Source organism: Melanostigma gelatinosum (assembly GCF_949748355.1).
Source record: "Melanostigma gelatinosum genome assembly, chromosome: 4".
Taxonomy (NCBI): Eukaryota; Metazoa; Chordata; class Actinopteri; order Perciformes; family Zoarcidae; genus Melanostigma; species Melanostigma gelatinosum.
Genome location: NC_136637.1, coordinates 21843425 through 21858967, shown reverse-complemented (window position 1 = coordinate 21858967; position 15543 = coordinate 21843425). Strand labels below are relative to the sequence as shown.

General features: G+C 42.1%; 3 protein-coding genes across 3 annotated transcripts; 1 reads left to right on the top strand and 2 right to left on the bottom strand.

Annotated features, from left to right (window-relative positions):
• Positions 1-391: 391 nt before the first annotated feature.
• On the bottom strand, positions 392-3593 carry aldh7a1 (aldehyde dehydrogenase 7 family, member A1). Its single transcript, XM_079267552.1, has 2 exons — positions 3527-3593; positions 392-2365 (listed from the first exon to the last, which is right to left on the bottom strand). Exon 2 carries the CDS (start codon positions 2358-2360, stop codon positions 732-734), a length of 1629 nt encoding a protein of 542 aa, XP_079123678.1. The 5' UTR covers positions 2361-2365; positions 3527-3593; the 3' UTR covers positions 392-731.
• Positions 3594-3678: 85 nt separating this feature from the next.
• Positions 3679-12890, top strand: actl6a (actin-like 6A). Its single transcript, XM_079267176.1, has 14 exons — positions 3679-3826; positions 4879-4955; positions 5564-5738; positions 7346-7446; positions 7821-7918; positions 8105-8199; positions 8518-8624; positions 9165-9254; positions 9371-9432; positions 10145-10259; positions 10425-10505; positions 11100-11195; positions 11363-11449; positions 12138-12890. Exons 1-14 carry the CDS (start codon positions 3802-3804, stop codon positions 12216-12218), a joined length of 1290 nt encoding a protein of 429 aa, XP_079123302.1. The 5' UTR covers positions 3679-3801; the 3' UTR covers positions 12219-12890.
• Positions 12891-13054: 164 nt separating this feature from the next.
• On the bottom strand, positions 13055-15528 carry mrpl47 (mitochondrial ribosomal protein L47). Its single transcript, XM_079267177.1, has 7 exons — positions 15374-15528; positions 14856-15004; positions 14711-14771; positions 14532-14628; positions 14261-14391; positions 13520-13615; positions 13055-13386 (listed from the first exon to the last, which is right to left on the bottom strand). Exons 1-7 carry the CDS (start codon positions 15505-15507, stop codon positions 13275-13277), a joined length of 780 nt encoding a protein of 259 aa, XP_079123303.1. The 5' UTR covers positions 15508-15528; the 3' UTR covers positions 13055-13274.
• Positions 15529-15543: the final 15 nt, after the last annotated feature.

The window sequence follows — 15543 nt, the reverse complement described above, 5'->3', positions numbered from 1 at the left end:
GGTAATGGTTCACCTCAGTCTGACAAAAGCAGGTATCTCTTTCACAAATTCATTTGAACACTTTTTTTCCTACATCAGTGGCTTTTAATTATACTTGAGTGACACAAGTGAAAACTAACGATCATAAAAATTACAAATGTGCTGATGTTCATGACTTTAATGGTCCAAGTTCGAGACACTAATCATCTTTATGAAGGTTTACAAAGAATAAACCGGCCAAGTCAACATCAAGCCTTATATTTAATGATTTATTGTCTGGAAAGCCCATTGGGACTCTTTCTTAAAGGGTGCTCTAGATGCAAAGTACAGTATATTAATGCAGCCCGTGTTGAAATGCTATTTGCAAAGAATGATTTAATGTAGAAATTCAAAAAGTCCACTCCAGTTTTTCTTTCAAAATAAAAGATTTATTTGTTTTACACTGTATACAGTACCCAGTAGTCATCTAGCCCGCAAACTCACTTTCCAAGTGCTTGTACAAGAGTGCACACCAACATTAGGGGGGAAATATTTGAACTTCAACACAAAACTATTTTCAAACCAGGAAGTATATCTGAAGTAACAACCATCTACATAGATTTGATACAGGGGAATTTAAACTGATCCAAAATTACATTAAGTTTTGTTGAAATTCAAACTGACCTTTCTGAATGCAAACATGCAATAACAAATGTCTAATGTTTCGTGTTTTCCTTTTGGGCTCCGTGAAAACAACAAACAACCTGAAGGCTTCATTCAAACTTGATTCCCTGGGCCAGAGGAAGATCTTTGCTGTAGTTTATCGTGCAGGTGGAACGCCTCATGTACTGCTTCCACGAGTCACTGCCAGACTCTCTTCCACCTCCGGTGTGTTTCTCTCCACCAAAGGCGCCTCCGATCTCAGCTCCGCTTGTAGGAATGTTGACGTTCACGATGCCGCAGTCGGATCCTTTGGGCCCAAGCCAGCGGAAAACCCGACCCATATCCTGGGTGAAGATGCTGCTGGACAGGCCCTGCTGGACCTCGTTGTTCCAGGCAAACGCCTCCTCTTCCGTCTTGAACTTGAGGACGTACAGTATGGGGACGAAGGTTTCGGTGTGGACAATGGGAGCGTCGTGAGCCAGCCCAGTGATGATGGTGGGCTCCACGTAGTTTCCAGGACGGTCCATCACCTTTCCTCCGCAGACCACGGTGCCACCCTGCTGCTTGGCCTGCTCAATAGCTGCCAGATACTGATCCACAGCTTGTTTGGTGTGCAGAGGCCCATAAAGGGTGGCTGGATCCCAGGGGTCTCCGATGCGGACTTGTTTGTAGGCCTTGGCGACCCTCTCAATTACTGCGTCGTGAAGACTCTCGTGCAGCATCAGCCTCCTGGTTGTGGTGCAGCGCTGGCCAGCGGTTCCCACTGATGCAAAGACAGCGGAGGGCACCACGAGATTCAGGTCAGCGTCCTCGAACACAATGATCGCATTGTTTCCGCCGAGCTCCAGCAGCTTACGACCGAACCTATCCTGCACCATCATGGCCACCATCTTGCCAACATGGGTGCTGCCGGTGAACGACACCAGATCCACCCGCTCGTCCTTCGCCATGGCGGTGCCGATATCGGCGCCTCCGCAGGTCATGGAGCAGATGGCTCCGGGCAGGTTGTTGTGCTCCAGCACCTCAGCCACAATCTTGGAAACGGCAACGCTTGTGAGAGGTGTGGTTGGAGCTCCTTTCCAGAGGCAGACATTGCCGCAGGTCAGAGCGATGGCATTGTTCCAGCCGTACACAGCCACGGGGAAGTTGAAGGCCGTGATGATGCCGACAAGACCGACGGGGTTCCACTGTTCGATCAGGGCATGGCCCGGTCTCTCTGAAGGCAGCATGGGCCCGCCAATCATTCTAGACAGACCAACAGCATAATCACAGACATCAACGTATTCCTGAACCTCTCCCACTCCCTCAACGTAGATTTTGCCCATTTCTAGAGCCACCAGGCTCCCGAGGACGTTAATCTTCTTTCTAAGTGCATCTCCGATCTGCCTCACAATCTCTCCTCTTTTGGGAGCTGGAATATCTGCCCACATCTTCCACGCCTCCCTCGTCTTCTGGACAGTTTCTTCATACTCCTCCATGGTTGCCTGGGTTACTCTGGCAATGGGCTCATTGTTGGCGGGGCAGTATGACGTGATGACCTCCCCGCTGCCTCCCCAGCTCCCATTGTAAACGCCAGGGTTGTCCTCAGACAGGCCCAGCTCTTTCAGCCAGGAGTATTTGGACTGGTTGATGAGGAGACCTGACATGGCTGCTGACTGCTGGCAGTGGACAGATGCAAACTTATGTCTCAAGAGGAGCCTGCTGTGCCGGGCAAAGGTCAGAGTAAGGCAGCGCTGCATGGGTGCTGGAAGTAAATCAAAGTTAAAAATTATTTTACAAGTTTAAAAAAGGTTTGAAGAACATTTAGAAAATGATAGCTGACAGAGCAATCGCACCACAACCTTCAGATGAGCGTGTTCCAATTGTATCAACTGCTGTTTGCAAAATAATATGTAACGAAGAAGTTGCTTATTAAACTGGGTTATAGGCCACTGCACACATGCGCTACAGGGAATGAGGACACTCAACAGGTGTTGACCAGAGACTGTTATACAGAAATAGGTTACAACCCCTTCTGTAAGAATGCATGTATTTAAAGAAACCACGTATAGTGTAGGTAGGACATTGTTATTTAATTGATTCATCGATTAGTTGATTGATAGACAAGATTTATCGTCAAACATTTTGATGATCGGTTGTGCGTTTATCATTTTATTGAACCAAAAATCAACTGGCTCCAGCTCCTGCAGGTGTGAATATCTTCTGGTGTTCTTAATCTGCTACGATATGAAGCAGAATCTCGTTGAGGTTTGCACTGTTGGTGGCACTAAACAGGCAATTTGAGGAGATCACTGTGGGCTCCATTACTTATTTTCTGATATATAAAATAGACAAATAGTGAAAATGCACGACAATTTTATATGAAAAATATATATACAGCAGAAAGTCAATTAACATAAGCCACACATAGTAGGACTGACTTAATATTGCTGAAGTTGTATGCGTTTCATTCAAAATAGTCTATGGGTTACATAACCTTAGCTTTTTCAGACTTTTATACATGTCCAGCAAGTTACTCAACCATATCCAAGATGCGCTTGCGCACGTCAGCCAACTTTGGACAACCACGATGCTTTCGAAACTTGAACTATTTATGATATAAAAATTCGACCGTTGTCCCCGACAATATCACTGAATGTAAGCCAAAACAATAATTGCGTTTGTGATATTCCGGATTATACATATCAGTATGTCAGTGTTGCTACTATAGCAGCATGGAGTGACATGGTCGCCGAGATCAGCGTCAATGTTGTTAAGTCTAAACGACCGCAACTCAAGGTCCTGCGGGTACCTCTCACTAACATCACCGTGCATGTATGAAAACTACTCTTACACCATTATTTGCATATGACTTTCCAATGATTACAAGTAAGTTAGTGTTACTTATGTATCCGTTTTCACTCACGTTGATATAAGGTGCGCAGGGCCACGTCCGCTCTTGAAAATGGGAGTACTTGCAGTCACGACAGTCACTTAATGTTTCCGGCACAGCGGAACCGGAAGTACTGGTGTTGTGCTGTGTTCTGATTGGACAACCGCCTCGACGCAGTGTGGCGCCTGCTTTGTGAGGTTGTTCCATGCTAACAAATTCCCTTTGTTGTGATTAACCGTTCAGCGGTTGTGATTCTGCTGTAATCATTTTTTTTTATCAAGAAAGTCGTCGTTGAGATCATCTAAAGGATGAGTGGCGGAGTGTATGGAGGCGGTGAGTGGGCTCTCGTGAAATAAAACATAGTTATCCACGTTGTTCCGTTCGGTAGCTTTAGCCAGCGTTACAGTTAGCTAGCTATGCTAGCTGTGCTAACGTACGTTTAACTCTCGCGGGAGACTAAACCTGGGTTTGGCTAACATCTTTAATCCTCACGCGTTTAGGAATATGTGAATTTGTGAACGCTTCCAGTGCATCATCTGACTCAGTTTAGTTTGTTTATGCAACAACTATGTAACCCCGGTACCGCCTAGGTAGCTAGACAGGAGATGAATGAAAGTGGGTTTGCCGAACTCATGTTAGGGTTACACATCCAGTTCAGTTTGCGTAACGTTATTATAGCTTCCTTGTATTTGGAGATAAATGTGTCTACTGTTATTGTGCTTAAAGAGGGAACGTTCTATTTACTTTAAGTAGCGTTTTCCCTCTGCTCAGATTCACATATCTAAGATATAACGTCACAGATGTCTTTTTCTGAACTGAGAAAAACATCTGCTGATGATCTGAGTGCTTTATTATGTCATTATCAATTGTAACGTTAACCATCCCCTAAACACATATTTACATTCAGCAACGCAATACGTGTGCTAGCTATAAGTAGCTTTAGTGTAGCGAAGTAAAAAGTAACATTTCAGTACATACAACTTGAAATTATCCTTTCGTGATTTGTATCTTCACACCACATACTTATTTTACTAAAGGTAACATTATTGTTCAAAAGGTAAAAGTATCAGCCGAGGAGCCTGTTATGTGTTGATAGTGTTACCTTTCTGTTGCGTGCTATAAGGAAAGAACCATTAATAACAATCCTGGAAGAACTTAACACTAGACGAGCTTTCTCAACCTGACTTCTGCCAATGACTTGGCAGACTGAGCTTTTTTGAGGTATTGGCTGAGGTGTTTATGTGAATATTTGTTGTTTTTCATGTCGGGGATATTGTTTGAAGAACTGCTCTTTGCATACTCTTCAGTGAAAAAAAAAAAAGTATATATATTGCAGAATGTAAACCCAGAAACCTTCTGAAACCCAGAAATTCTCCCTTTTGCAGATGAGGTGGGAGCTCTGGTGTTCGACATTGGCTCATACACTGTAAGAGCTGGCTACGCAGGAGAAGACTGTCCCAAGGTAAATGGATCACACAGATGACCTGATTAACTATGTGTCTTTTCTTGCTCTGTGCATCTTCATCTTCCCCTCCGGGTGTTCAACAATGTCAAGAAATGAGGACCATCACCCCGGAGACAGGCGGCATTAATTTAGTTCTGGAGTGCTTTGCTTGGTTTTGATTCATCTGTGTTTTTAGGTGGAGATGTTGATTGTGTAAATATCAGTTTGATAAGAGAAATGTTAGAGATGAACACTGATGTCCAGGTACAAATACCACATTATGATATGCCGTGGTCATCACCTGTAATGAGAGTTGGTTAGAGCAGGAAAAACATACGTTTAATACAATTGATGATGGCTGAATTCCATTTAGCTGCCTCAGTTCCAGGTTCTTGTTATTGTGCGGGATATCTGTGTGTGTGCAAGATGAATCAGTCAGTACATGCCAAATCACGACAGAGTGACACCAGGTACTTTTGAGCATTTTAAGTCAGAGGAGCATTGCCTCACCCTCCGTTTCTCAAAAATGGGACATTTGTGCTGTTATGTTGGACATTGCAAAACCAGGGCTTGTGAGAATGTGTCTTGATTCGCATTGTGTCCTGTTGCGATTTGTCTCGGCTCAGGCGGACTTTCCCACGGTGATAGGTGTGACCATCGACCGAGAGGATGGCAGCACGCCCATGGAGACGGATGGTGACAAGAGCAAGCAGAGTGGCACCACCTACTATATTGATACCAACCAGCTGAGGGTTCCCAGGGAGAGCATGGAGGTCATGTCTCCGCTCAAGAATGGCATGAGTGAGTGTTGACTCGTGGCATGTGATTTTTGTTTGTTTTTCTCCCCAAATGCATTCAAATCTAAAGAACAGTTAGGTTTTTAACTGCCATGTTACTGGGTTAGTAATTGACCAGGCTGTTTCAAACATTGGTACAGTGTTTGTGCAATGCTAAAATCTGACTGCAGTTACAATCCATATGAAGATAAGTGGGTTGTGTGGAACTGCATGACCCTGTTTGTCGTCATAGTCTGTGACGTAAACTCCCAACACTGAATATTTATAATGCTGTATGCGTGAACATATCCATAATTAGAGCCTGCTAGTCTGACAGCCGGCTTTGTAGATGAACTCGTCACAACCCTGACTTGCGTATAGATGACTGTCGTTCATCATGAATATTAATGAGATCATTTGAAGACCAAGGCAACTCATTATCATGAGCTCTCCCATCCAGTCTCCGTCTCGGGTTAACCACCATGTCTGCCTGACAGTGGTCATATTTTCCCCATCCTCTTTTGTACTTGTCTGTGTCGTGCATGTGTTGGACATCCAAAGCCAGATGTGGGTCTCATGTCCAAGCTGTCTTTGGAATTTAAATTGAGCTGTTATTTAAAAAATAATCTGAGGCTCAGTTTCAATCTCAGTTTTCTCTGCCCCGGTTTCTGTAGATGATGTTTTCCTTACGTCTGTTCAAAGTTATTTAGCTTAACATCCATCCATCCATTTTCCATCACTTATCCAGGCCTCCGCTGATTTAGCTTAACAGTTATCCAAAATTAGAGCTGAAACAGCTGATTATATGAATTATCAAGAAATCTTTTATTATTTTGATTAATCAATCATTTGTTTAGTCTATAAAATGTTTAAAAACGAGTGAAAAAAGCTCTTTGCAATTTCACATAGCTTGTGAGGCTTTCATTTAACTTAAACACACACAACTTATATTAACTACAAATTTCAAAAGCCTCACACAGGTGAAGCTGCTTCCAGGGAATGGTGACCTTTTGCCTAAGATATATATATATATATATATATATATATATATTCTTTAAACATTCACCAATTTTCAAAATGGTTTTACATAAATTTCCTCTCTATTGGCCGATCGGGTATTGTCAAGCCAAGCCGAAATTCTCTGTTCGACTGTTTGATTTCTGACAGCGTCTGTGAAAGGAGCACTCCGGTGCGCTGACCTAGCTAATGATGCTCATCAGAATCTGGTCCAGTGGAGTTTGGCTGGGAGGCTATTTAGAGACTAGTGTGACACCAATCTTAATTGCAGCAGAACAGCATTGTGGGACCACAGGCGCCTTCAGAGGGCTGACCTGGAACATTGGTGCTCGATGTTCAATTTTTTTAATCTAAAAAAAAAAAAAACTCATTGTTGCTCTATTTTCTCCACCGTCTGACCCAGCGATGACGATGATCGATGCACAATTTGTTTGTGGCGTCGATTTTTTTTTCTTTTCTTTTGTAGGCCTGACGCCATAAATATAGTAAAGACATATCTTGAGAACATACATAGTCGCAATGTTATTTCCCAAATTTTGGCTATCTCATGTTAAGCACAAGGTTGTTGACATTTAACAAGCCCCGTCTGTGCTTTCTCTTCCGTCTCTTTTACAGTTGAGGACTGGGACAGTTTCCAGGCCATTCTGGATCACACCTACAAGATGCACTTCAAGTCTGAACCCAGCTTGCATCCAGTGCTCATGTCAGAAGCATCGGTGAGTCGGCATTTGTACGAGCTAGAGTCTGAACCAACACTGGTTGGTAGCTACATGTTCTGTGATTGCATTGCACCATGGCCAAACAGTACTCACATATGTTGAATTCATCAGCAAGCAGCGACATGGTGGCAGATTTAAAGTCCGGTTCTGTTTTAGAATATTAACATGTTCGTTTAATACTCATAGTAGCTGGTAAGCTTTTTGAGATGCTGTTTGCTTTAGCAGTAATCCGCATATGATGAGGTGAGGATTTGAATTTAAGAGCTTGTTTCCTGCTCTGGTCCTCATCACCTCACGAAAAAACTCCGTAGTTTGTGTTGCGCTGACATTAATCTTTTACGAGCGGCCTATTTTCTGTTTTGTGTCCTCAGTGGAACACACGAGCGAAACGAGAGAAACTGACAGAGCTGATGTTTGAACATTACAACATTCCTGCCTTCTTCCTCTGCAAATCTGCCGTGCTATCTGCGTATCCTTTACTCCTTCACTTCATCCAGAAAAGGATGGGAGACGAAGCTAATATGAGAGATATTTTCCATTAAGTGTCTGATAATGCTCTGAGAGTACTGTTTAGCTGATGAACAGTCTGTTAAACTAGTACCGTATCTGTTACGTGTTGAACTGGGTTACATTTCCTTCACTCCGAGTGTCTAAGCTTTGCCAACGGGCGATCTACAAGCTTGGTCTTGGACAGCGGCGCCACACACACCACAGCAATTCCAGTGCACGATGGCTACGTCCTGCAGCAAGGTATTATCATAAATCATTCACCACAAGTTGATCATCTACCTGCATAATTTATTTTGTTTACATATTAACTAATCACCTAAGATGAGTAATGGAAAATGTATAACGCATGTGTTATCTTGTATGATTAATGTTGCCATCTGCTGGCTGGAGCTTGCATCTCAGCCTCGCCCATCAAGCCGGCTGTTCCCACAAATGTTATTACAAGCTTCTGTTGTCGTCATGAACTATTGTTGGTGCAGCAGTAATTCTCATGTTTTTATTTCAGATGAAACTAAATCGTGTTCCTTCAGGTCATGTGGTTTTTTAATTCTCTGACAGGCATCGTCAAATCGCCCCTGGCTGGAGACTTCATGAGCATGCAGTGTCGGGAGCTTTTTCAAGATTTAAATGTTGAAATAATCCCCCCATACATGATTGCATCAAAGGTAAGATAACACTATTGTAGAGAATCTCATTTCAGTGTTTCACAGGTGGAACAGTGCATTTCTAATACGGTAATCTAGTAGAAATATTTGGGATGTATTGCTCCAGCCTGAAACCCGTTCCTGAGTCTTTGTGTTTTATTGCACATGTAAGTGGCTTTATGGGTCAGATGGTGTCTTGCAAATAAACGATAAAAACATCCATACATTGGTGAAATTAAATATAATTTTTCCTGCTGGTAGATTTGATTAACTGGCTGTTAAAATCCCTGTTTTAGGTCGTGTGATCATAATATGATCTATGTTCACTCTTTGACATACATGCATATAGAAACAGTATGCACTGAATGATAGCGTGGAGGGATTTAATAAAGAACCAGCTCTTATCTGCAGCACACAGGCCCACGTTTAGAAATCAAATCATCCTAAAATTGGACCAGGAAGCTTCAACTTAACTCTTCATTGTGCGTTATGAGTCTTTATTCGCCCTTATTGTCATCTTCCTTCATACCACACACTGTGAACCACTGTTTGTCATTACAGGATGGAGTGCGAGAGGCATCGCCGGCCAGCTGGAAGAAAAAGGAGAAACTACCTCAAGTCACTCGCTCATGGCACAACTACATGTGTAACGTAAGCAGCAAACTCTGAAACACCCTTTTGTTGTGACCTTGCAGAAATGAAGGAATTGTTGGTATGTGTTGTGTTTGGTTGAATGTATGCCAACTTGTCTTTCTTAATATTTGCAGTGTGTGATCCAGGACTTCCAGGCATCTGTGCTGCAGGTGTCTGACTCGCCATATGATGAACAGTAAGAGCATTTTTTGCATCTTAATGTGATTGTCCTTTACTTTAACCCTCAGCTTATGTGGAGGTTTGCAGAAGTGAACTTCTGCTGAAAGGTTAAAATGTGAGTTTCATCCCAAAATAACTAACTCACAAGTAGGGCTATGCAATACGGCCAAAAGCTTCCATCCCGATATTAGTCATTCTCGATAACATTAGATGTTCTAGCTGCGAATATAGCGAAATGTCTTTATGGAATAACCACATGTCAGAGCCTATTTGTGTATACTCTTGTGTGAATTAAATACGTGACAAATAAAAAGTACTTTCTCATTTCATTAAGAACTTTTCGTGCAAAATTAGCACAACAGTTTCAAGGGAAATTATAGCGAAAAACATAAATAAATCCTCCCAGCTATACACTGACAATCTAATTATTCTGTATTTGAGTGCAACATTAAGACAATGGTCTGATTTCACTAGACCGGGGTATTCCCATGAGCAGAATTCTATGGTTGAACAATAAAGATGTAAAAACAAAACTGCGATCTTCAAATTATTTTGCCTTAAAATATTTCACATCAGATTTTTCGGAGAAATTTGAGTTAGTTTGTGCTTCTTATAATCAATTTAATTTAGAAGACGCTATTGTGATATTTGATTGAAGACATAGAAAGACGATGTTATTGGAAAATGGTGCTGCCGTACTCACAGGTGACCCTCCTCTCTTTCATCAGGGTTGCTGCACAGATGCCCACAGTGCACTATGAGCTGCCCAACGGCTACAACTGTGACTTCGGGGCCGAGAGGCTGAAGATCCCAGAGGGGCTGTTTGACCCCTCTAATGCCAAGGTGTGTGTTATTAATGTGTAGTAACAGGGCAGACTAAATAGCTCAACATGCTGCCCCCCCAAAAAAGGAAAGCGCTGTCATGAAAAGTTGTTGAAAGCGTCCAGATCTGTTGCGGAATATTTTTGTGAAAATGTAATTTCGTGATGTTTGCTGTGATCACTGCAGGGCCTGTCTGGAAACACCATGTTGGGAGTCGGTCATGTGGTGACGACCAGCGTGGGAATGTGTGACATAGACATCCGGCCGGTAATTATCAACATGCTTTTATCACACGGGTCACACCTATTCCTGGTGTCTTCTTCGAGACGCTTGAGTTTAACTTTTATCCTTTAAAAAACTTACTGTGTAAAAATATTATCATGCAGGAAATCCCTGTCTATTGTCTACGCCCAAAACAACATGTATACAAGTTTTGGTAATGAATTCATTCCTTGTTACGGTCTTCAGCATGGCTTCAAAAACATTTACCCCCCTACTCTGTCCAAGCATCGGACCTGGGGGGACAGGGCCTTCTCCGTCCCTGCCCCAACACCTCAGACATTCTTCGTCACTCGCCACTTTCAAAACTGCACTTAAAACCCACCTGTTCAAATCTGCTTTTAACCTCTAAAGTCAGTCATGTATGTCTTCTTTCTTTCTTTTCGTGTTTATTTTATTTTTATTTTTTTTTCTTACTTTTATGTCATAGATTTTGTTCTTATTATAAATGCTTCTATTGTTTCTGTTTTTTAACATGTAAAGTGTCTTTGAGTGCCTTTTTAAAGCGCTATATAAATAAAATGTATTATTATTATTATTATAAAGCCTAATTTGCTGAGCCTTTCTGACTTTGTGCCTCAGGGTCTGTATGGCAGTGTGGTGGTGACCGGAGGAAACACGCTCATTCAGGGCTTCACGGACAGACTGAACAGAGAACTCTCCCAGAAAACACCTCCGGTGAGTTCATGCCAGCTCCTCCTAACACATTATTAGTTAATGACAACATGAGTTAATAAATAATGATTGATTTGTGCACACAGTTTATGTGGTCTGATCATTGAAATACATTCCTTAACACCGCGATATTTCCTGCCAGAGTTTTAACGTGTGTCTTTGATCTACAGAGCATGAGGCTGAAGCTGATAGCCAACAACACGACAGTGGAGCGCCGCTTCAGTGCCTGGATAGGAGGCTCCATCCTGGCATCACTTGTAAGGACACAAAGCAGTTAAAACTTCAAAGAATTAACCAACATTAACAGAATGTGAAATAGTAACGGTGTCGACGTTATTTCAAAAGCATTTATGTATTGTGTTGCAGAGATATCTACTGAAATGAGCATGCTTAACAGCTAGCCGCTACCAGTCCTGTCTTGTAATAACACTTAGTAGTACCTCAAGAGGTGATAGTGATGTTTAAGTAGTAGAGCTGCAACGAGCAGGCGGCATCCTCAGAGTCTGAAAAGTGAAGCGCTTTAAACTTGCATTCTGTCTAATGGCCAGCAGGGGGCGACTCCTATGGTTGCAAAAAGAAGTCAATGAGAGACTCCACTTCTCACCTGATCAAGTAATCATGAGTTTATGGTCTCAATCTCTAGGTCTTGTTCAATACAGCATGATGTTCATTTGGTAAAATATGGTCCATTTAGAATAGAATAGACCATAAAGCAGGGTATGCTGAATGGCGTGGCTACCACAATGTGTCAGGTCTGGGAGTTGTCCATGTAAGTTTAACTTGGTCCCCTAAAAATATTGATAAAAGCGGTGGCAAAATGCATGGGCTCTGTAATCACATGGTCCACTTTGCTGAACAGCTTTGTCTTTGCTTGTATGTGTATTCAGGCCTCTCCTACTTTCATCCTGATTTATTGAAACTAAACATGTGTTCCGTGTCAACCAGGGAACCTTCCAGCAGATGTGGATCTCCAAACAGGAGTATGAGGAGGGAGGAAAGCAGTGTGTAGACAGGAAGTGCCCTTGAATCGACACCCAACCCCCTCCAGCACTGTCTTCGCCACAAGCTCACAAGTTCACCTCTGGCCCCGGACTCAGGAACACCCACAGATGATCACTCTTGTTTTGTATGATTTGTTTTTTTTAAAGTTTGTTAATATACCACCTGTCTGGGATTTATTGTGAAAATCAGACAAACATCTACAAAGCAAACCGTCACTATGATGAAAGATGGTTTGAATTCCATTGTTTGTCATTACAGTCAAGTCTGTTGCCTTATTTCTAGATATGAGTTTTGTGGAAATTTCCAAAAATAATTCTGGAATTGACAAGAGCTGAAGAACCTGTTGTCCCCTTCTTCAGACATTGACGTGTTCTAAGGATCATTAAATACGAGTGTGTAGCTTCTAAATCAACTTTTTGATTACAATGTGGAGAAACACAATTTGCTCTGAACGGTTTCTACTGACACGGTAACGTGTATTTGGAGGACTGACCTAGTTTGGGGTGAATCATTTCTTCTGTTCACAAGTCTTTTTTTGTGTAGTCAGTAAACTCTGAGGCAAAACCCTATTCTTGCTTATTTGTGTCAACACAAATACATCTGTATTTAATTTTCATTGTTTGTTAAATGTGTGTGATGTGAAGTTTGTTTCACTTCTACATGTACATGATTTTAATTATAGGGGTGTCTTGTATTAATTGCTTTTAATGTTTGTTGGATAAACAGCAAGTTTACATTTTGATAACTATCAAATTACTGTAAAGTTGCATTAACATAATCTACAAACTGAATACAAATTTTACAGACTAATGATGAGAACACATGTTTTGATATTGAGTTTTAAAAATAAACCAGCAACCAACACATTTCAGGGTGATGCAGCATGGTTTATCGTATAGGATCAAATAAATCAAACACTCATACTCAACATAGGACAACTGTTTTAGACCAATGATGTGACATGAGCCGATTCAGACTTGACTATTCATATTAACTCGGCAGATAAATAAATGCCGAGAAGGCCTTGTGTCTGCACAGCTGTCAAATATGCCTTAATTGTAAAAGATGCACTTGGAAGTTTTATGATTCAGAAACTTTTACTTGAGGAAACATCTCCTTGAGTTCGGACCGAGTTCTCCGATCCAAGCTGGCATTCCTGGCCTTCTGTCGAAGATGCTTCTCTATGCGCAGCCTGCAAGACAGAAAAATATGAAAACAAATAAAAATCTGTATTTTGTAAGTAAACAGGAATTTTGCACAACATAAGTTGGGGTTAAACTCCACACATCTTTTACACTGACAAAATGACATGTGCCGTATCTTACTGTATGTGAGGTTGGACGAACTTGGGCGTGAAGAAGGCCTTTCGCTTGTACCTTCTGTTCATGTACCACGGAATAGCATATTCTTTGAATCGATACCTGAGGGAAAGAAAATAAAGTGAGTGATGCCACATTTTATTTTCTAAAGCCTGGCCTTTTAGATCTACTGCAATCAGGTAACAGACCACCAGCAGAAAGTCTATATCAGTCCTGTCTACAATGAAATTCTGTTGAAATCTGGACCAGGTTTGGATTGTAACATTAAGTGTGCATCTTTGGGCTCAAGCAAAGTTTCATCATAAAACGTGTACAGCTGATTTTTGTCAAAGCATTTTAAATCCTGCATTGTTTATATACATGTAAACTAGCTAGGAGTCTTCCTCCCTGTCCTATTCCAGCATATCTTGGCTTGTTACCACCAGCCATTGAGCAGTGGAATAGTAAAAAGGGAAAAACCTTCAGCGCTGTTCTTCGCTCTTCTTTTTTGTGAAAGAAATACTCCAGTTCCATAAATAAAACTCTCAAGCCACACCTGTAGCTGCTCAAAGGACTGGCTAACTGGACACAAACGCTTAGCTTGAAGACCGACGAGATGGATTTTTGTGTGACGTGATCCTGCGATTCTCACGTAATCGAGACATGGCGAGAATCCAGCTACTGTGCAACGTAACAAAAACTACATAGGGAACCTTTAAAATGTGTGCTGCATTTCCGATATAATTTATACGGCGAATCTGCCCCCACCAGTAGACGTGTCCACATGTGTTCCTTCTCCAGGCTCCTGGTCTGCCTTTCTCCTGTCCCGTCTGCAGCAGTCGCAGAGCAGTCTCTCGCTCCGTCACCACCGTCTCCAGTCTGATCATTGACCGCTCCACCTGGGAGGAGTAGAGGACAGCAAGAGTTAGCTCAGCCAGGGCTCCTACTTAAATAGAAACCCTGCATCCCACCTACCGCTGTCAAAGGCTGACAGAGGTCTACAGTAATGGTGGCGATGTCACTTGAGCATCATACCAACCTTCCTTGTTCTTTCTGGACTCGGCATCTGAACCCTTTGCCTCTTTGATTCCTGCTCCAGTGTGACCAGCAGGTTCTTTTCCTTTAACAGCACATACCTGAGATAGAACGAGAGTGAAACACAAAGCTGAGAAATGTTCAAAAACACTGAAGCACCAGTGTGATCTCTACAGTGCTTACCAGAGTTTGTGTAAATCTTCATTGCTCTTTGTCCTCAGTTGTTTGGCAGTCCATGGTGCACCTGTTGAATGTTCAAACAATGCTCTATTGTTAAAGCTATGAGCAGACTGCAGCCATAGTGGAGGAGCCATCTTAAGTGTTTTACCTGACTTCACGTTGGACTCTCCCCAGTTCTCGGGGACGTCAAAGAACTCGTCCAGCCCTCTCCTGCTGATGGTGGTGTGCAGGGCTCGACACTGACCCACAGAGCTGCTGGGACTGTACCAAGACAGGGCAGCAAGGGGAGACTTTTCCCTGGTCTCCCAATAACAATAATTAAAAATGGATAATCAAACTTAAATTAGAATTGGTATTCCATTTTCCTAGGATTGCGTCTTAGTTTGAATTTTGGTCATCAGCAAGCAGCAAATGCACTTGTTTTGGGCAAATCCAAAAACGAGTGCATTATACTTCTATTAAAATGCCACTTCTCGTCTTCCTATACACCAAATAAAATATATAACACTGCTAAATATATCTAAACCCATGCCTCTATACGTCAATAGATTAACTCAACAAATGAATGGAGGTCGCATCACCACATTTAAGACTTTCATTTATTGGGACTGATATTGATTGTGTTAAATTAGATCAGATCCTGTTTTCCTCTTAACTTAACGTTACCTGTGAAGATGAGGCTGGTACTTGGTCAAAGTAGAAGAGCCGTGATGGGTAGTTATCGCCGAGGATATCCTAAAGACATTTTGAAACTGCTTGCAAAGAGTCAAAACGCGTCCTGCTGATGAGGACGTCGCCATCTTTACCGTTGTCCTTCCCACATTACCCACAATGCA